We start from the raw sequence: 21,529 nt of genomic DNA on the forward strand, positions 1-21,529 counted from the left end.
AGAGCTACACTCACCAGAACTATAGCCACTAGCCACATGTAGCTATTTAAATTTTAATGAATTAAAATTAAATAAAGTTAAGAATCAGTTCCTCATTTACACTAGCCACACTTTGAGGACTCAGTGGCCATGTGTGGCTAGTGTTTACTGTATTGGACAGAGCAGATTACAGCATTTTCATCATTGCAGAAAATTCTATTAGCATCTAGAAGTCATCCAGTTTTACTCTTGTATTATTTTTGCCCCTTTATTTTGCAAAGGAGAATATGAAGGACAAAGGAAGGAAGTAACTTGTTCAGTGTCATATATTTAATTAATCCAGGCCTTTGGACTTGTTGCCTGGTGGCTTTTCCTATGTTCCACCCTCTTCCTTAAACAAAATTAGCAGAATAGAGATGTGCAAAAGGAGTGACTCTTACTCTCTGAGCTTTGCCTGGCCTTCAAACTTAATTCTTCCTCCCAAAGTACAGTCCTGAGTTTTCCCAAGTTCAAAGGGCATGTTATGATTAATTTCCCCCAGGGAAATGAAGGATGTTTGTTGGAAAGGAATTCCATGCTTAATGTATGAAATAGCACTTTGATTCCCCTGGTTCTTTCTCTGCCTTCCTACCAAGAACTTTGTAATTGAACTTGCAGCTGCCAACCATTTGTCTTCCAAACAAGGCCAACTTCAAAACAGTTCAAATGACAGAGGTATATATACTTTGAATGCCAGCAGCTGCTTGTTATTTGCTGTTTATTCCAATGACATTTGTGTTAGGGTCAGATAGATTTAGATTATGACCAGAATTACAACCATAGATTTCTAACTTGTATGTTTAGAAGATTAAGATGTATTAACATTCATTTAACTGATACTTAGTACATATCTAATATATACCAGGCACTGGGCTGAGAGATGGACAAAAAGAAGTTTTGCTGAAAATTGGAAAAGATGCCAATGTTATTATGACTCAGTTGAATGCATTTTAAATTTTCTGAGTTTTATTGTCAGTATTTGCTATCCACATATCTACTATTTAGTCCTAAAATTCAGTAAAAAGCTCCAGTTTGGATAATAGCTTTGAAGTAAAGTGAAGAATCACATGGGAATGTCCTTTTAGTAGATGCTATTAAAGACATTTAAATTATACAGTCCACTGTTTAAATGATAGTCTAAAGTATATGTGTGTGTGCTTGGGGGGTGGGCATATGGGAACAAAACCAAGGCATTGTGCTGGGGTAATATTTTTAGGAAGCCTAAATGTGATGTTTGATTTCAGTCTGACTCATGGCTTAGAAAGTTGTCTTTCAGAAACTGAGAAATGAAAGTTTTGGGCTTTTTCCTATAGAAGTGTTAAAGTCACGTGCATGAGTATGCTCAGATTAAAAGCAAATCTGAATGTTGGCAAGGTGTCCAGGAGAGTGCCTGTCTTCCCTGAGAGTGCAAAGGTAGGGGCAGCGAGGACTTTAAAGATGGTGGGGACAGCTGGAAGGGATCCCAGGGGGCTTTGACATCTGGTCTTTCTGTCTGAGATCATAGGGGCAGACGGGCGGGGGAGGCAGAGCACCCAGAGGTCTTCCTGTATTGTTTTTTAGAGTAGGGCCTAGTTTCTGGAAAGTTTTCATATCCTTGAGTCTGTCTCCACATCTGTAAAATGGGCACAACAACCCCTACCCAGCAGAAAGGATTCATATGTGTGTGTAAACTGCTTTTGATGATTAACTGGACTCATGATAAGGGCAGGACTAGATTCCCAGCCCAGGGTGCCTTATTTTCTATCAGGCGAGAAGGAGAGAAAATTCCCACCTCCCAGAGAACTTCCAGTGATGAGGCTCTTCAGCTGTTCTTTATCCACACAGACTTAGAATAGAGACAACGCCGGGCATACTTGCAATTTCTGGGGATGTGCAGGAAGCAAAAGAATTATTTTCAGTGAAACAGGAGGCTGCAAAAGGTGCCTAGGAAACAACTGCCGCAGTACAGCCTAATATAGACTCCTCCCAGCTTCTCTAGGCCGCCATCTGCCTGGCAGGCACCACCCAGGAAGCTCAGCTTTCTTCTCCAAGAGTTTAAAGAGGATTTCCTGGGCTGTGTGTGTGTGTGTGTGTGTGTGTGTGTGTGTGTGTAGGAATAGGGAGGGATAGTCACTGATACAAAGGGAAGGTAACACTCCCTTCCTGTGGCACAAACCAGATGTTGAGGGTCAGTTCCAGGTAGATCTAAGGTTCAACTTCTTCATATTTCTTCCAAACACCTTCCTCAGTGGGCCCTGGCCTCTGCTCAGACTGCGTCTTATACTGGGGATTCCCTTCTCCACCTTCAGCACATGTTGAAATCCTAATCTTGTTCAATTTATAGGTCAGCTCTTCGGTAAATCCACCACAGACGTGTCTCCCACCCCACGCCAGGTGGCGGTCATCTACTCCGCCTTCCAGAGCAGTCTGTACATATCCTGTCACGTGTTAGTTGTTTGCATAACTCTGTCCAGTTGGACTGGACTTGAGGAAGCCTGGGACCGGGTCCTGTTCATCATTATCTCCAGTGCACATCATGTTCCCTAGCATCTGGTTTGGTAAACTTGTGTTGAACGACTTAAGCCTTGAGATGGCAGAGGGCAGAAGATGCTCCTCTCCCAAGGTTGAGACTCTGCTGATCCCTGCGAAGTCTGACTTTGACTTAATTAGTGGTTGACTATTTTCACTTTATAATATCTTGGCACAAGAGGGTCGCAGTGTTGGTGGTAATCATAGCATTTGTTCTGCGAGGCTCTGTGTACTCTTTATTGTTTTCTATTTATTTCCTCACTCAACCACATGAGGCAGGCGGGATGTGTGTTATCTCTACCCAGTAGATGAGGAAACTGATCCTGGTTAAGGGCCATGTATGTCACACGGGCAGTTAAGTGCCTGTAGTTCTTTGTACTGCCTTTTCAGTCAATAGTCCCTTCCTAGCCCAGTGGGGAAACTGGCGGTGACATTCTGTGGTGTTTCCTCAGCCCCATGCCTGGCACAGAGGAAGGCTCAGGGAATGTATGGGGCCGGATGAATTGGCAAGCCTCTTTTGCATGCTGAGCTGAACACTTATCCCCAGCAACTGCTGGGCTCTTTGATGGATATGTGACATCGGTGACTGAATATACACGGCACCTGTGGCTTTTCACACTCTCCCCCCACGCCTCTCCAGGGATTGGGATAGGACAGATGGCCACAGACGCAAGATTCTCAGCTCTGCATCCTCTCTGCAAATCACATTTGGGGAAAAGTTAAGTTTGTGCAGTAATACAATTTCAGTAACATGGTTTCATACTGCTGGTAAGTACTTTAACACTCTGGATAAATCACACTTCAGCAGAACTCATTTGGGAAAAGAGTTTAATTTCACTGTAGGTGGCTGTGATCCCCACCCACCAGCCCTCCTGCGCCCCCCTAATAAATCTAGGCTGATAAGGTGAACGCAGCACTAGGCCAGGCTATTTCCAGACCCAGGATAGCATTATGTTACATTAATCATCCTTTTCACCATCAACACCTTTCATTCCTTCTCCCCCAAGCACAGCCACCTGTCTGTCCTTATATGTTAAACGTGGAAAAGATTTTGATAGTTCAGTCTCCTGGATGTGTTGTGAAGAGATTGAGGTCCAGAGAGGCTGGGAAGCTTACTTGGTGTTGTACAGCTGGCGAAGACCTGAATTGAGGTCCGAGGCCCCTGACCACTCTTGAGAGTGGGGCTGTTTTCTGCCCTGTCCCAATGCCTGTGCTTTGACCTGTCTTACAAGTAGGGCAGAGTCTGTATGTTCAGTTTAAAATGAATAAAGGTGATCAGTTGCTCATTGTTAAAGGCCCCCAGCACAGAGTGAGTTCATTTCCTGTTGACCCTCACAGCCTCTCTTGACATATCTTTGATAATGGCAGCTAAAGTCTTGACAGATTTCTGTAGAGTCAGTGCAGCCTAGGGGTAACCCTGTGTGGTTTTGACTAATAGGATTTAACTTTCAGGAAAAAAAGAAAAAGAGGGAAGGATGGTAAGTATATGTGGAGGGAGAGAAAAAACTATTGTTAATTTTTCTCTTCATGGTATACCTTTTGGCTCTTTGGCTCTAGAAATCATCTGATTTTGATGTTTCAAATATGGTGAATAGATACATCATCCAAAGTCAGGTGTTCAGACTGCTGAAGATTAGTAAAATGTAACAGTAGGTCCAAGTCTGGATCGTGAAAAAATAATACTCCTCATTTATCTTAGAAGCTTCAGTGTTCTACATCTCCTGCCAGCGGACTCAGGGATGCTTGGGAGCTCAGCAATTGGTGTGCCGTCAACTGGTCCCTGGTCCTCCCTTGTTAGGGGTGGGCCTATTGTCTGAGTGGGTATTTTTGGGAGGGGCACACATGCCTGGCCAGGCAGAGGGGCCAGTTGACCTGCACTGGATGATGTGTCTAGCAGGAAGCCCAGCTGTGACAGCAGAAGATAACAGTTCTCTGCATAGGATTCACTTGTAGTAGGTGGTCAGTGTTTATTGATTTCTTTTTTTTTTTTTTTTGCGGTACGCGGGCCTCTCACTGCTGTGGCCTCTCCTGCTGCGGAGCACAGGCTCCGGACGCGCAGGCTCAGCGGCCATGGCTCACAGGCCTAGCCGCTCCGCGGCACGTGGGATCCTCCCGGACCGGGGCACCAACCCGTGTCCCCCTGCATCGGCAGGCGGACTCTCAACCACTGCGCCACCAGGGAAGCCCTATTGATTTCTTGATTTAAAAATATATCTATATCTTCCTCTATTTTCTTTACTACGAAGATCTCAAGTCTCTTTAATTTAGGGGGAAAAAGGAGCTAATGATGCCCTGCTCCTCTTTTGATACCATGACGCGCTCCCCCACAGATACAAACTCTGTTCTGGCTCTTAGTGGGTGCTCCTTGCTCTGCAGGAGTGTGATCTGCAGAGGCAGACAGCTGGGGTTGGAGTCCTGGCTCCACCCCTAAATTGTTGTGTCGATTGGGCTCATTACTTAACCTCTCTCGCTCAATTTTATTGCCAATGTTTGGGAGGCTACCCCTCCTTGAAGGCTGAAGTCAGATATTATTCCGACCGTGAAAGTTTGCATGGTCTCCCTTGGAAAAGCTCCAGTGAGACTGTCCATGAACTACTCTGGAGACAGACCACTTGGGGGTGTGTGTATTATGTGTGGTGATCTTCGCACATGTCTGTTGTGTTTTACCACTTGCACCGTGAGCTTCTGGAGATCAGGAGTTCAGTCTTGATGCCCCATCTTTAGCCCAGGCCTGGTGTGTAGTAGGTAGTCTCTAAACATGGAATGAATGAACATTGGGGTTAGCTTACAGAGCTCATGGGTGACAGGAGATTGGCTCCACTGGGCTTTCACTGATATCAAATGCAGTGTTATGTGCATTGAGTTTCTTGATACCTGTGCTTGAATCATTTCTACTTTTTGTCCTTTTTAACTGATTAAGCAAAGCTGGGCTAGTTGGAGCCCCCAGATAGGACCAAGAGATGTGGCCTCTGCCTGACTCTGTTGTAGGTAAAGTGCTTAATTCCAAGCCAGCACAAAGAAAGTTGGGAGTATTAATTATCTGATCAAATAGAGTCTAGTTACTAGACTGTAAATGATGATGGTGGGCAGGGATGTCATAAATGTCCTAGGGTCAGGGGGCCTGAAGGAGTTAAAGCTCCTCTCAGAATAGCCCAGGCAGCTCCTAGGAAGTAGCTTCTGAGGCAGGATGTGGCAAACCAGTGAGTAAATGAGAGCCATTCTCCTTTGGAAGAAAAGGAAGTGGGTGGGAAGAAGTGAAGAGGAAGAGCCTGGTGGACAAATCTTTTTTATCTTCTGCTGTAAGAACATGTTTCTCTTTTGAATGCCAGGCAGAGCCTGCAGAATTTTAACCTAAAGTGACCAAGGTCCAAAGAATGCTTGACAAGGCTGTTTTTGCAGTTGTCTTGTTTTTCTCCACAGCTAATAACTCAAGTTTAATGTGCAGTGGAGTACCATCTTAGTAGATTTTGTTTTCTAATCTTAGTCATTGGCGTATTCTTTAATGCTCTTTGAGGATTCACAGTTAATGTGAGGTGTCATCCACAGTCACACTCTTTTTTAACCAAGAATAAGTTAGAAGAAAGGTATTTTTGTTTGTTTGTTTTAGAAAAGTGTCTTGTTAATGTGTTCAGCTATTTGTTTCAGAACACACTCTCACTGAGTGCGTAACAGTCTTTTGTAACACAGGACAAGAGGATACTTCCATTTAATGCAGGTGAGAGATCTCATTCAAGGATGGAGGGCTCCAGACCCGGGTTAGTTCCACAATCTTGGTGTCTTTTGTTAAAGAGCATGGTTATAGGTTGGAGACAAATTATTGACAGAGGGTACAGTTTTGCAAATAAAAATAGCCCTCAGGAATTCAGTAATGCATATATGAAATGAAATAGGTGAACTGAATTTGTTGAGTTTCAAGCATCACTGGAAAAGCAACCATCATTTATAAATGTATTGCATAGATAGCAATAATGTAAATCAGTGTTGGGTTCAGGAATTGGCTCCAGGACTGTGGTTTGTTATGAGAGAAACACTTCTGTCCTTACAATGAGTTGGTATGCATGATGGACTGGATTTGACTTTACTGTCAAAGGCTTCTATGAGCCGGTCTTTGGACCAGGTAATGAGAGGTTAATTATCTAAAAGAGAACTCCCCGGTGGACTTTCAAGGACCTGGAAAGCTGAACTCAGCAGTTGTTAGACTTCAGGTTTCTACACACTCTTTCTCTCAAGGAAGCCAATATCTCCTGAGTTGTGCAGCTCTTGACTCTATTTCTATGAAGGTTCCAAACTAGAATTTTTTTTTTTTTTTGCGGTACACGGGCCTCTCCCTGTTGTGGCCTCTCCCATTGCGGAGCACAGACTATCTATCTATCATCTCTACATCTCTGTCTCCCTGTCTCTTACACACACACACACACACACACCACACACTGCCTGGTGAGGGCAGGGACCTTGTCTTCCTCATCTGTACCTCCCTAGCCTCTAGCGTAGATGGTGCCTGTCACACTGTGGATACTCCATAATGAATGTGCATTGCATTTTCACATCTGTAGACATCACAGCTATAAGCTAGATGTCTACTCCAGTTCCTTATCCCCTGCACTCCTCTAGATTAGAGCAGTCTTGGAGACTTACATTCTCATGGTCACTTCTGCTGCTTTGGGACTCACATTTCCCTTCCTGTGATTTTTCTCTTCTTTTTGCTCTGTGTTGAACAAACTTGGAATTTGGCCCCCTTTCTCTGGTTTCCATCAACAACAGTAAGAACAAAATATACACAAAGCTATTTGTGTGCATGGCAGATTGGACTGAAGGTCTGGGGTGGGGAGGATGTATTATAGCAATAAAGACAACTTAAAATCTAGTGGTATTAGGTATCTTAGGGCTTAAATGACCTTTGCCACTCTGCCATGGTGCAGCCTTTTCTTCCTTTCTTGCTGCTTCACAGCCACTCCCAAAAGAAGTCTCTCCCATTTTATTCTGCAACGTGATTCAGCTCTCCCCTCCACCCCTGTGTGCTGTTCAGGCCTGCTTCTGCCTTTGCCAAGGCTCAGGAGCAGGCCCTTTTAAACTATGGGCCAGCCTTCTGGTCCTCTGGTATCCTCTGCTCTGAGGGTGTTTGTTCGCACAAACACTTATTTCCCTGCCCTCCACCTTCTTTTATAAGACGGAAGCAAGCACTATCAGTTTTAGTTTTAATTAAATTTCATTCTCTCTGGTCCATGATGTTACTTCTCCCAGCTACGTTTTGACCCCACGAGGCCAACTGCTCTTAATTGGAGAGCCTGACTAGTAGTTTTCCACACTCTAGTTTAAGAAGTTGAGTGCCTAACTGAGCACTTGGTTGGACTTCTAGCCCTGATCCTGATCTCAGGATTCCCTGGGAGTTGCTAGAAAGTCACCTGGGGAGTGGGATTTTCCCCAGAGGTGATGGGTGCTCAGAGGAGAGGTTTGCTGACCTCTCTTGTGTGTACTTTGGACAAGGAGAAGGGCCTAGCTGTAACAAACATGTTGGTCGTGTATTTAAGGAGGGAAACAGCTCTGGAGAATTGAAAATTTCTCAACATGGACTAGCACTGGAGACGTGTTTTGAGTGCTGTGTTTCTTCTGACTGCATCTTACTGCTCTTAGTTGTGCTTCTGGGCACTAGCTGTTGGTCTTTTTGCCCTGGGGACTCAGCTGTCCTCATGGTCTGGGTAAGACTGTGGTCACGTTGGGTCCTTTCTTCCTGAAGAGCAAGCTGCACCTCTCATTCACAGAGCAGCATGGACCATTACTACACAGGGAGTCTCTAAAAGGTCTTTCTCTAGAGCAGGTAATGGGTAGGGTCAAATACATCATCTTAATAAGGCCACAGTACACCACCTTGTCCTTTCAGGAACAGTCAGCCACTCCCATTCTGTGGCTACCACCAGACCCAGCACTGCCTTTGTTTTTCTGATGGTGACCACACGTTTATTGAATTTTCTACCTGGGTTATCCTTGGTGCTTTCTTCCTTTCAGCACTTCCTGCCGCATCCCTGCCAGCTCTCTTATGCCACCAGACTGTTTACTGCTTGTCCCGTGTGCTTCACCTGGGCAGTGTCCTATTGCTTCCCTTCCCTCCCCAATCAAAATGTATCAGCCGGGCTTCCCTGGTCGTGCAGTGGTTAAGAATCTGCCTGCCAGTGCAGGGGACACGGGTTCGAGCCCTGGTCCGGGAAGATCCCACATGCTGCGGAGCAACTGAGCCCGTGCGCCACAACTACTGAGCCTGCGCTCCAGAGCCCGCGAGCCACAACTGCTGAAGCCCGCGCACCTGGAGTCCGTGCTCTGCAACAAGAGAAGCCACTTCAATGAGAAACCCATGCACTACAACGAAGAGTAGCCCCCGCTCGCTGCAACTAGATAAAGCCCGAGCGCAGCAACAAAGACCCAACACAGCCAAAAATAAATAAAGAAAATAAATAAATTTATTTTTAAAAAAAGTATCAGCCTTGGATGTTCCGCTGAAAGAATTTCCTTTTTGGGTAGATTTAATTTGTTGTCCTTTCAGGGATTTTACCTTTTAGCAGAACACAGTTCTTACCTCAAAGGAATAGGTCACTAATGGGTAATTACCTGGTGTTAGGGATGAGCTAAGTGGGAGATTTGTTTGAAGGACATGAGCTCTTAAGCTGATGTGGAGAAAAGATCAAACTTTGGAATTCCAACTCTAGCCTTGGGTAAGTTACTTAACTACACCTGGCCTCCATTTCCATATCTGTAAAATGGGAACAACATGTCTATTTTTTGCTGTTGTTGTTTTTTAAACTATTTATTTATTTATTTGGCTGCATTGGGTCTTAGTTGCAGCACATGGGATCTTAGTTGTGGCATGCAGGATCTTTACTTGTGGTGTGCCGGCTTCTCTCTAGTTGTGGCGTGTGGCGTGGGCTCAGTAGTTGCAGTGCGTGGGCTCTCTAGTTGTGGCACACGAGGGCTTAGTTGCCCTGTGGCATGTGGGATCTTAGTTCCCCAACCAGGGATTGAACCCACGTCCCCTGCATTGGAAGGCAGATTCTTAACCACTGGACCACCAGGGAAGTCCCAACATACCTATTTTTAAATGTTGTGAGGAGTAAATGAGTTAATGAGTGTACCATGGCTAGCATTTAGGAAGCTCATCTTTTAACTGCATCTAAATTTTCATTCTTTATCAGACTGTTATATCCCTCTTTTGTCCCTATTAAGTAAAGGTGATGCATCACTTTTTGTCCTCTGTCTTATCTTTTTTTCTCTCTCTCCAAACTCCATCACTTTTTCCTTTCCTTTTTGTGCTTCTACGGAAGACTGGTCCTTCAGGAATTAATTCACATGTGGCTAATATGAAACAAATTTTGCCCACTGGGGTGGAAGGAACATAGGCTGTCAGTTCTTTCAAGCAACAGTATGACACCCCCTCTCTGATTCAGGATGTTGTTCAGTATTTAAGAAGAGTCTATGTGAGTGGGTGGTCCTGTCACTCCAGAGGTTCCTTTGTGTGTGTCTGTGTGTGTGCTTGTGTATGTGTGTGTTTTTCAGCGTGTCTGTCTGCGGAAACGTGCCCTGGGAAGGTAATTTATATGATTCCAGAAGGCAGTTTGATTCCAAGGGCTAAGTGGGGTTTTTTTTGTTTGTTTTCTTAAAGGATAGGAATACGGGATTCTTATCTCTTTTTAATTGAACTCATCCTCTCCACTTTTCATTTGTTTATTGGCTTGGAAGCTAGTTGATTTAAAATGAAATCAAAGATAAACATCTGTCCCAACTCTCATTTTCTGACTTTTTTTTTTTATTTTTAATTTGGCCGCGCTGGCTTGTGGGATCTTAGTTCCCTGACCAGGGATTGGACCAGGACCCCTGGCAGTGAAAGCGTGGAGTCCTAACCACTGGACCGCCAGGGAATTTCCTGATTTTTTTACTTTTAAGTTTTATTCTCCCAATACTCTTTACTTATAATATTCTTACTCCCAGGTCTATACCACTGTCTACATTGTAGACCCTATTGGAATGCCCTTTCTCCTTTTTTGCTATCTAAATTTTATATGTTGTTCTAGACCAATTTAGGTCTCAAAATCCTATAAAATTTACCCTGATTGCTCAGTATATCCTGAACTACAGAGCCATCTGTGTCCGAAGCCCTTTGTGAGAATTAGGGGAACTGTGGGACAGTCATCGCTCCAGTCTTTTTTGGGAGTGGTGGTAAAACCAATTAAAGACAATAAAGGTAGTATTTAATTACATTGTGCATTTTTTCTAGATTACTTAATTATTGCATGAAAATGCAGGAATCTCAGTAAAATGGGGCTAACAGTGGGAATTACGTCATGGTGGTATTAGGCATTTAGGAGCTCATCCATATTTAGCAGAATACGTGGCATACAGCAGGTATACAGTAAATCAGTAGTAGGTACTATCAAATCAAATCTTATTCACCAATAATTACTTGACAACAACATAAAATATTAAATATCATTTTTGGTGATTCCAGCATTTTTTTTTTTTACATTGCACTCTCATTTAATCTCTGCAGTCACTTTTATTTACCATCACACCATTGTCTTAAACTGCCCTTAGCTGTCTGTATTCCTTTCACTATTTCACTAAGGGCCTTGTAGTGTCAAAATGCATGCATTCTCACAGAAGACCTGGCAAGACGAAACAATTGATTTAGTATCAAAGGAAAAAGCAACGAGGATGGGATAGCTGTCAGTGGGGTTTATATGTGGACAAGAAGTAATGACTAGGGTCTCTAACCATACAACACAGGAAGCCAACCGCTGTGCTTGCAGATGTCTATGGCCTTGGTACCTAGCTGCAGAGTTCTATCCTTGGAATACTACAGGAAGAATCTGATATTAGGATTGGAGAATTTTAACCCTGAAATGGACTTTAAACACCACTTAGCTTAACTCCCCTATTTTACCTATGAGAAAACTTGAGGGAAAGTGACTTGCACAAGTTCACAGACCAAGTTACCATCAGGGTTGAACCCAGGTCTTCTGACTCCCAAAGCCTTCACACCTATTTCCCAAGCATAGAGTGTCTGGCAGCCACATGCATGTTTTTTTCCTTTCAAGTAGTTTCATGTGCCATTGTGAAAGACCAGCTCTTTACTGACCCAGAAGCAGCAGATTTCCTGTATATATTTCTGGTCCTAGAAGTGGGTCTGGGGGCTACTTTCAAGAACAATGACTTTGAAGTTTTTCTCATCTACACATCTGCCAGTAAGCTTAGAAGAGTAAGTGCCCAAGATGTGAGCAGCCAGCATCAAGGAAAAAGAAAAAAATACCTCTGCTAAATTCAGTGAAGCACATTATAAACGATACAAGAGAATGGCTGCACTGAAGCATTGCTTCCCATAGCTGCTTTAGAATATAAGCCCAAAGCCAGGCTCAGCACCAACAAGCAGAGATCTACAAAGGTCTACTATTGCTGGAGGAGGTATAGAAAACTTTGTTCTACCCAAGAACTGCCACAGACATGTGATAGAGTTTGGCTGCCATGGAGAGGAGGGGAAGTATATGCTCACAGGGCTTGCTTAAGACTAACGCTGGACAAGAGAGAATTTCTTTACCCCTACCATAAGCCTAGCACTAAATTAAAGTAATTGCAGTCTACCCCTGGAAGGGGGCCAAGAGCATGGAGAAAGACCCCATTCTGTGGCCAGGCATTAAGGACAATTCAAAGCTGAGGGAGGAGTAGGAACACTGAGAAAAAAACCTATGCAGCTCAGGCTTCACTCTAAGCACAAGATACGACCCATCACTGGAGAAATTTGTAGCCTGTGGTGTTAACATTAACAAGAAAACCCCAACTCAGCTCAACTTTGACTAATAGCCTAACACACACTAACAGTATGACAGAAGAGTATGTCCATTACCAAGTATAAAGATTACCTCAGTCTCTGTTCCATCACAGTGTCCAGTGTTTAATCAAAAATCACGAGAGAAAAAAACCAACCTATTATCAAGAGAGAAGGTAATCAGCAGAACCAGACTTAGAGATGACCCAGATGTTGGGTTTATCAGCCAGGGGCTTTAAAATAACCATGATCAATATCTTAAAGTTACACAGCATACATGAATGAACAAATGAGGAATTTCAGAGGAGGTGGAAACTAAAAATAGATTCAAATAGAAATTTCAAAGAATATGACATCAAAGGTCAACAGGCTCATCAGCAGACGGGACAGAACGGAGGAAAGAATCAGTGACCTTGAAGATGGGTCAGTAAAGACTATCCAAGCTGAAACACCTAGAGGAGAAAAAAGAATAAAAGGAGATCAGAGCACAGCTTCCAAGACTGATAGATTGATCTGCCTTATCGAGAGATACTGAGATTGAGAGAGAGAGAGGAGACAGACAGACACTGACTGGAACTTTTAAAGGAATTGGCTTATGCGATTGTGGAAGCCTGTTAAGTCAGGTTAGGTTGGCATGCTAGAGACCCCTGGAAGAGTTGCACCTTGAGTCCAAAGGCAATCTGCTGGAAGAATTCCTTCTTCAGGGAGGTCAGTCTTTTTTTTTTTGCGGTATGTGGGCCTCTCACTGTTGTGGCCTCTCCCGTTGTGGAGCACAGGCTCCAGACGCGCAGGCTCAACGGCCATGGCTCACGGGCCCAGCCGCTCCGCGGCATGTGGGATCTTCCCAGACCGGGGCACGAACCCGTGTCCCCTGCATCGGCAGGCGGACTCTCAACCACTGTGCCACCAGGGAAGCCCGGGAGGTCAGTCTTTGTTCCATTAAGGCCTTCAACTGACTGCATGAGGCCCACTCATATTATGGAGGGTAATCTGCTTTACTCAAAGTCTACCAATTTAAATTTTAATCTCATTCCCCGCCCCCGAAAAAAAAAACACCCAAAAACCATTTTCATAGAGACATCCAGAAAAATGTTTGACGAAATATCTTAGGCACTGTGGCCCAGCAGTGTTGACACATAAAATTAAGCATCATATGCCCCCTTCTAGTTACTACCCTCCCCCACCAAAGTGTGATCTCTTTTTTACTTTATTTTTATTTGTTTTTGTTTTTTTGTTCTTGGATTTTTTAAAATATTGAAGTATAGTTGATTTACAATGTTGTGTTAATTTCTGCTATACAGCAAAGTGATTCAGTTATATACATTGTTTTTCATATTCTTTTCCATTATGGTTTATCACAGCATATTGAATATAGTTCCCTGTGCTCTACAGTAGGACCTTGTTGTTTATCCATTCTGTATGTGATAGTTTGCATCACTTTTTTACTTTATAATAGCCTAGATTAGTTTTAAATTTTATATAGATGGAATGACACCATATGTATTCTTTTGCATCTGGCCTCTTTCACAGAGCCTGTATACATAATCCTAGAATTTTATTGCCTAGTTAGTTAACCAGCCCTTCGCTGAGTGGCCTACAGGATTGAGGTGTGTGAGGGTATAAGCCGCTCTCCACCATGTTGTCTGGGGCTGTTCCTGGTTGGCGCACCTACACTCTAACACAGATGGGCTAGTTTAGTTGGAGTCTGGAAGTTGGTAAGCTACACCTTTGGCCCCCTTGCCTTCCTCATTCAGGCCCATGTTCTCCTTTCCTTTCTTGTTACTCTTTGTAACCCCTCCCATCTCCTGCTGTCCGTGGTTTGACTGTATAGAGACCCCTGTTGCCAGTTCTTCTCTTTTCCTCACATTCTCCTCCTCTCCCCTCGCCTACCCGGTTGAAGCTCCTCAACCTGATTACGTCCTCAGCCTTATTCTGCACTTCCTCAGCTGGCTGTCACGTTAACAGACTTCCTTAGAGACATCTAGACAAACTCCCCACCCTACTCCCCATATACTTTTTTTTTATGGGTATGGAAACTAAGGACCAGAAAAGGAGGTAACTCCCAAGATATCTCAGATGGGAATGGTATAGGGTGTAGATCAGAGGGTTGCAGCCTTAGTCTCTGGGTGCTGTTCCCTCTTAGCTTGGGTCTTTCTGCCTTTCCTTCCCTCTTTCTTCCCTGCCCTCTTGCCAAATGCCACAGGGAAGGGAGAACTTCACAACTCCTTGGGCTCTCTGGTGAGGAGACCCAGCTGCACTGGGACCCTTTCTCTCCTTCCAGCACAGTGATTTGTTGTCATCCCCTGCTCTTCCCTCTGTGCTTCCTCCCGGTGGAGGTGGGGCCTGCCACCTGTAGCAGCCTTGCTCAGGTTGGTGACAGACAGCTGGCTGGTGTTTGGCATGCATTTGTGGCCCATTTCTGTTTGGTGTGTGGCAGTTTGAAGACCCCATTCCTTGGTCTGGACATTGCCTCTCTCCCCCTTCAGTCATTCCTTTAGGTCAGCTTCCCGTTGCAGTGACCATCAGAGTTGGAGGTGGCAGTGTGGCACCTTGAAAGGAGCTCTATTTCAGGAGTCGGGAGACCGGCCACCAATAAGCTGTGTGACTTTGTCCTTTCTGGACCTCCGTTTCCTCACTTGTAAAATAGGTTGGATGGGGTGGTCTTTAAGGTCCCTCTCTGTGCTACATTTTATACTGCTTCTTGATTTGAGCCATTGAGCCACGAATGAAAGATTCCTGCTGTGGTAGTGTAATTAGGCTGAGCAGATGGGTGAGATGAGAGGGAAGGAGAAGTTCTTGCCCAGGATCATCCTTTCCCCACCCATTTCATTGTGCCTTCCTGGTGTTTTCAGAACACAAATGACAACCTGTGTTTTTCTCCAAGTTCCTTGTTTTTCCTCTGCGTTCCCATTTCAAGCCTATGATCTTGTATCTGGATGAACTTGTGTTGACTGTAAGACAGCCCTGGTGCAGAATTCATGTTACAGCGTGTCGTTTCCTTTCTGCTGTGGGGAATGTGATGGGGGTCGGAGCCATCACAGCTGGTCCCTGGAGAGGGCTGTGTGTGTCAGAGATGTATTGTGCTGGGCTGCAGTTTCTTTTCTCAATCCCTACTTCTGATTTTGCTGATTTCAGTTAAAACCAAAGATTGTGAAGGAGGCCGGTTCTTGTCCTCTGAGTGTTGGAGATTTGTGGTGTGGTTGAGGGGTGAAGGGCCACTCTTCCTGTTTCCTTTGCTTGAAGCCTTTCACCTTGGGAGGGTACAAGTGAGCCTTGTTGAACACCATCCGCTCCCTGGGTGAGAGGAAGCAGTACTGAATACTGATACCTCATTGATGGATTTCTTTTTAATGAGTCATGAAAGTCATTTTGATGCCAGAATTTTCCTTTCACCTTCAGATAAAATCTTTTGTCTTTCATTCTCTGAAAAACTTTTAGGGGCTTTTAATAATTATTAAATTACAGGAAAAACAGTAATTTTTGAATCCTGCTGTTGCTGCTGTGGCTCCTCCTCATCTTCCAACCCACTCCCACCTGCCTTAACATTTGTGTAGAAATGTGTCAAAATTCCAGTGTTTCGTCCCATTAGTTTTTTATTTTGATCCTCTCCTGGTGAAGTAAGCATCTTGTTACCCCATTTTACAGAAGAGAAAACAGATGTGTCGAGTTAAATGACTTGTTCATGGTCACACAGCTAGTTGTTTTCCAATTTGGGATAAGAATCCGGGATTCCTGATTACTAATGACTTGTTAATTTGGCAACTCTGTCCCCCCCCCGCATTAGGAAAGTCTTGCCACCATAAGTGTCTCTTCTCTCCCTGGCTCCACCCTCTGAAAGCACAAATTAGAAGCCAGTTCCTTAGCTGATGGGGTAGGCGGTTGGACCATGGAGCATAGGAGAGGGGTGGGGAGGAAGGTGGCACAAAGCCCAGACTTAGGGTTTTTTTCCCCCGAAGGTGGGAGAATTCCTTATTTCTGCAGAGTCAGGAAAATGAGCAGAGTCAGCATCCCTCCCACCATCCCAACCCCCCACCACCCCCAAGTGGGTGTGGTTTCTTGCGGCCAGTGTTACTTGCAGGCAGTTGTTCAGATTGATGTACAGGGGAGACAGGATTGCATCTGGGGCAAAGGACTCTTCCTGTGGGTACACCATTTTCATGTCTGATTGAGCCCTGGTGTGTTACGTGCTCCACACTAGGATCCTACCCATGTTTGCAAGTTGCCTCCCTTGGACGTATTGAACTTTTTGAAGAGGTAATATAGCATCATGATTAAGGTTAGAGATTCTCTCTGCCCAGGTTTGAATCCTGGCTCTGCCACTTAGATGTGCAACCTTGGATAAGTTACTTCACCTGTCTGTGCTTGAGTTTGCTATGTGTTGTAATCGTAAGGTTGTGGATTAAATGCATTAATGCACGTAAAACACTTTAAAAAGTACAGTGTTATAAGGAGAGTGATTGTCCTTTCATCTAGCCCTCCTTCCCTCTCTCTCTCGTACACAGTCAGTGTGATGTGTGATGTGTGTGTGTGTGTGTGTGTTCTTGACAGCAGCTTTTGGAGTCTGCATTTCCAGTCAGACTGCTGAGCCCTCCCGGCGGCTGTAACCTCATCCAAGTTTTAGCTGTAGGGTCTGTCTGTATTTGACATGTGTTTCTAAATGTTGTCATCAATGGGCTCCTTTGTGGAGAGACCTTAGAGAAAGGAAACCAGAGGGTGTGCACTGTGCACTCCCAGCCACACTGGTTCCAGTCCCCACACCTGAGGGACTGTGGGTAGCAGTGAGACTGAGTTGAACCTTTTATCAGGATGAGAATATTGACCAGCTGTCTTAGTCTGCTCAGGCTACATAACAAAATGCCATAGACTGGGTGGCTTAAACAACAGAAATTAATTTTCTCATAGCTCTGGAGGCTTGAAATCCAAGATGAGGACTGATTGGGTTGCCAGCATGGTTGGGTTTTGGTGAGGCCTCTCTTCCTGGCTTGCAGGCAGCTGCCTTCTTGCTGTGTCCTCACATGGCCTTTCCTTGGCGTGTGTAAGGGGAAGACCACCTCTCTTAAAAGGCTATCAATCCTATCTGATTAGGACTCTACCCATATGACCTTATTTAACCTTAATTACCTTCTAAAAATCCTATCTCTAAACGTAGTTACATTGGGGGTTAGGGTTTCAACTTACAAATTTTGGGGGGGACCAGGCACCAGGCTTCTTCCCCCCAGAGTTACCCAGTGAGGAAGATTGGGAAAGTCAGCCTTGTGTCCTCTTTGGCCCCACGTACTGTGTTATTTGTAAGGCAGTATTGGATCCTCCCATATCCCGGGGAGGCATTGGGTCTCCATCTCCTTGCCTTCTTAAGGTTTCGAGTGTGAATGAAGAGTGGAAGATTATGCTTGCTCCTACCCCCAAGCTCAGAAATGGTGTGTATATTGAGGGAAGGGGGTCACCAACATTCTGATGTGTAATGACTGCCTGTCTTGTCACCTGTGTTATTTGTTTAGACTAGGGACAAATGTCAAATGAAACACGGTGGAATCTCTCTTTACCACCCTTCTCTTAACAAGCTCCCAGGAATAATGAACACTTCAGTTCTTTATGTAAAACACACTAGTAGGCTGCTGTCTGCCATACCCACTCACTCCGGCACCCACTGGTTGAATTATGTGCTTACCAAGAGCCGGTTTGTTCCGAAAGTCATTTGTACAGTTGTAGCTGGTATTGTAATTAAGTAATGTATGTATTTAAATATCAGAGAAACTGATGAAATATGACTGCAAACGAAGTGGTTTTCTTTCTCCCCTCCCCCCCCCCACCTATGAATACTAGTTAAAAGCTGTGGAAATACTCAGTGAGTCCAGGTCACTAAAAAACTTACTGTCAGGAACTTCCCTGGTGGCGCAGTGGTTAAGAATCCGCCTGCCAATGCAGGGGACATGGGCTCGATCCCTGGTCCAGGAAGATCCCACATGCCGCGGAGCAGCTAAGCCCGTGCACCACAACTACTGAGCCTGTGCTCTAGAGCCCCTGAGCCACAACTACTGAGCCCGCGTGCCACAACTACTGAAGCCTGCGCACCTAGAGCCCGTGCTCCGCAATGAGAGAGGCCACCGCAATGAGAAGCCGTGCACTGCAATGAAGGGTAGCCCCCTCTCACTGCAACTAGAGAAGCCCACGCACAGCAACAAAGACCCAACGCAGCCACAAATAAATAAATAAGAAATGGTAATTTAAAAAAATACTGTTAAATTAAGTGAGCATTAAAATTGGGGGAAGTCATCAAACTCTTAAAATTAAAGGTTTTTTTTGTTTGTTTTGTTTTTTTGCGGTATGCGGGCCTCTCACTGTTGTGGCCTCTCCCATTGCGGAGCACACACCCTGGACATGCAGGCCCAGCGGCAATGGCTCATGGGCCCAGCCGCTCCACAGCACGTGGGATCCTCCCAGATCGGGGCACGAACCCGCGCCCCCTGCATCGGCAGGAGGACTCTCAACCACTGCGCCACCAGGGAAACCCCTCTTAAAGTTTTATTCTGAGATTACTGTGTCTACATTTTTATGCTAAAGAATCAGTATTTGGAAATTATAGACATTGTATTCTCTTCTGGTTCATGTAAGAAAGACGATGTGGGGCTCTTAAAGAGAGGGCCTCGCCTTGTGTTAGCCCGTGGGTGAATGAATGCACTTTCATATGTTTTGCAAAAATAAAAATTTAGGTGTATCCTTTTTGCTCTATTTTGATTGACCTTGTTCCTGATCTGATCACATTGGAAGGGAGGGTTTCTATTGTGATTCAGTTTAGAGCCTGTTTTGATAATGTGCTTTGGTTTCAATTTAGTGGTTTTAGGAAATAGATTTTATTTTGTATATGGTGTTGTTAAAACCAACACTAGTGGGTCTTTTTTTTTTTTTTTTTTTCCCATACGTGGGCCTCTCACTGTTGCGGCCTCTCCTGTTGCGGAGCACAGGCTCTGGACGCGCAGGCTCAGCGGCCATGGCTCACGGGCCTAGCCACTCCGTGGCATGTGGGATCTTCCCAGACCGGGACACGAACCCGTGTCCCCTGCATCGGCAGGCGGACTCTCAACCACTGCGCCACCGGGGAAGCCCCTAGTGGGTCTTTTGATACTGGGGTTTTAAAACAAATTAAGGTGGCTTACTCTGGATTTTAGTAGATTCTGCAGTTCGTCTCGTAGGCTCATAGCATACTGAGAGAGAACTAATTCCCCTATTTTAGAAATGAGGAGAGCAGGCCTTGAGAGGGGAAGTGTGTCTGTGGTGAGTTGTGTGGGGTGGCGGAGTGCAGGGGATAGAGCCACAGCAGATGGGACCTTCCCCCGAGCTGCCTCGATCAGTTCTCCCTCTGGCCCCAGAGCTGGAGCTCTCCACAGCAAGGGTGCTCCTCTGGGTGGACTTCTCTGATGACAGTGTTGACCCGTGCTTCCTACTTTGGGACAGGACCAACCTGGAGGCCTTGCAAAAGAAGCTGGAGGAGCTGGAGCTCGATGAACAGCAGCGGAAGCGCCTTGAGGCGTTCCTAACCCAGAAACAGAAGGTGGGAGAACTGAAGGATGATGACTTTGAGAAGATCAGTGAGCTGGGTGCTGGCAATGGAGGTGTGGTGTTCAAGGTCTCCCACAAGCCGTCCGGTCTGGTTATGGCCAGAAAGGTGAGGCCACTTTAAAAAAAAAAAAAAAAAAGGACTGAATCAAGCTTGCCTTGGTGTTCAAGGTCTCCCACAAGCCATCCGGTCTGGTTATGGCCAGAAAGGTGAGGCCACTTTAAAAAAAAAAAAAAAAAAAGGACTGAATCAAGCTTGCCTTGGTGAACAGGTAATTGGATTACCTTTTAGAAGACCTGGGGGCCTGGAGACAAGGGTGGAAGGAAAACTGACTTCATTCAGTACCCTTTTGTGCTGTTTGAATTTTGAACTCATGTTATCTATTAGATTATAGATAAACACACTCATGATGTGTTCGGGTATTTATCCTGCTGCCCAGACTGGAAAATAACAGCAAGTGACCATTTGTTAGTTTTCTGTGTGCCCTGGAAAGAAATCTGAGATGCTCGTTTGCCATTTATCAAGAGCAGAAGCTGCTTTCATTTACCCAGCCCCAGGGACACAGAAAAAACACTGATTTCATGTTGTTTCTTCGAGTTCCACCCCTGCCAGCGGTTCCCCGTCATCTCCCTGCAGTATAACGTCTTGGCTCCCCAACATGGCATGTGGTCTTTGAGCTGAACTTCCCTTCCTGGTGACCCTGGGTCCTCCTCTTTCTGGACAGCGAGGTTGGACTCTTCCGTGTTTCACAGCACACCATGTTCATTTCTGTCCACATATTTTTGCTCATGCTACTCCTTCCATCTTTTCAAACACTGCCCATCTTCAAGGCCCACCTCCTGTCTAGCCCTCACTAGCTGCTCCCACCCATGCTGGTAACCACTGCTTCCATGTCCTCTGACACTCATTGTCAATGGCTCTTTTTAGAAGCTCAGCCTTATCCGGTAACCATTTCATGTATCTGTCACCTGTCTCCCCAGCTGAAACAAGGGACAACATTGGGGGTGGGGGGGCGGGGAACATAAGGTGGCCTCTAAGGCCTTGGCTAAATCTCAACCACATCAGACCCCTAAAGTCAAGGGTAAATCTCTAGGGCAGCTTAGATTGGCAGACCCAGTTCCTCATACCTTTCTGGTCCTACAACCCTTGAGTATCAACCAAGTCCTTAAGGCCACTTTCCCCATATCTCCCAGTTTCACAGGTCCTTTTGTTCTTGGGAGGGGTGAGCCCCCTCTTCCTCAGTCTTGCCTCCCAGGAGTAGAGGCACAGCTGGCCACTCCTCCAGTGCCAACACCTGCCTTGGTGTGTTGGCACTCAGTGCTCTGGTTGGGCAGAAACTTGTTTGTTAAAACTTGCCTGTTTCCTCTCTTCCTACCTTTAAGAGTTTAAGCATTTAAGAAAGCTCCTATCCATCGATCCACCCATCCATCATCCATCTATCTATCTATCTATCTATCTATATATATATATATTTTTTTTTTGCGATATGCAGGCCTCCCACTGCTGTGGCCTCTCCCGCTGCGGAGCACAGGCTCCGGACGTGCAGGCCCGTCGGCCATGGCTCACGAGCCCAGCCACTCCGCGGCATGCGGGATTTTCCCGGATCGGGGCACAAACCCGTGTCCCCTGCACCGGCAGGTGGA

The 21,529-nt window shown here is 45.3% G+C and overlaps 1 protein-coding gene across 2 annotated transcripts in view; it reads left to right on the forward strand.

Moving 5' to 3' along the window:
- The window catches only part of MAP2K1 (mitogen-activated protein kinase kinase 1), a gene marked incomplete at its 3' end in the record, with an annotated part of 76,517 nt that overhangs the window by 13,618 nt on the left and 41,370 nt on the right, over window positions 1-21,529 (forward strand). The window contains exons 2-3 of one of the 2 annotated variants that reach the window (XM_079700318.1): window positions 10,069-10,140; window positions 19,784-19,994. In XM_079700318.1, coding sequence (XP_079556444.1) covers window positions 10,069-10,140; window positions 19,784-19,994 — 283 coding nt within the window. The remainder of the gene's footprint in view (window positions 1-10,068; window positions 10,141-19,783; window positions 19,995-21,529) is intronic. The other variant, XM_079700319.1, reaches the window with a different exon arrangement.

The sequence above is a fragment of the Hyperoodon ampullatus genome (genome assembly GCF_949752795.1).
Source record: "Hyperoodon ampullatus genome assembly, chromosome: 3".
Taxonomy (NCBI): domain Eukaryota; kingdom Metazoa; phylum Chordata; class Mammalia; order Artiodactyla; family Ziphiidae; genus Hyperoodon; species Hyperoodon ampullatus.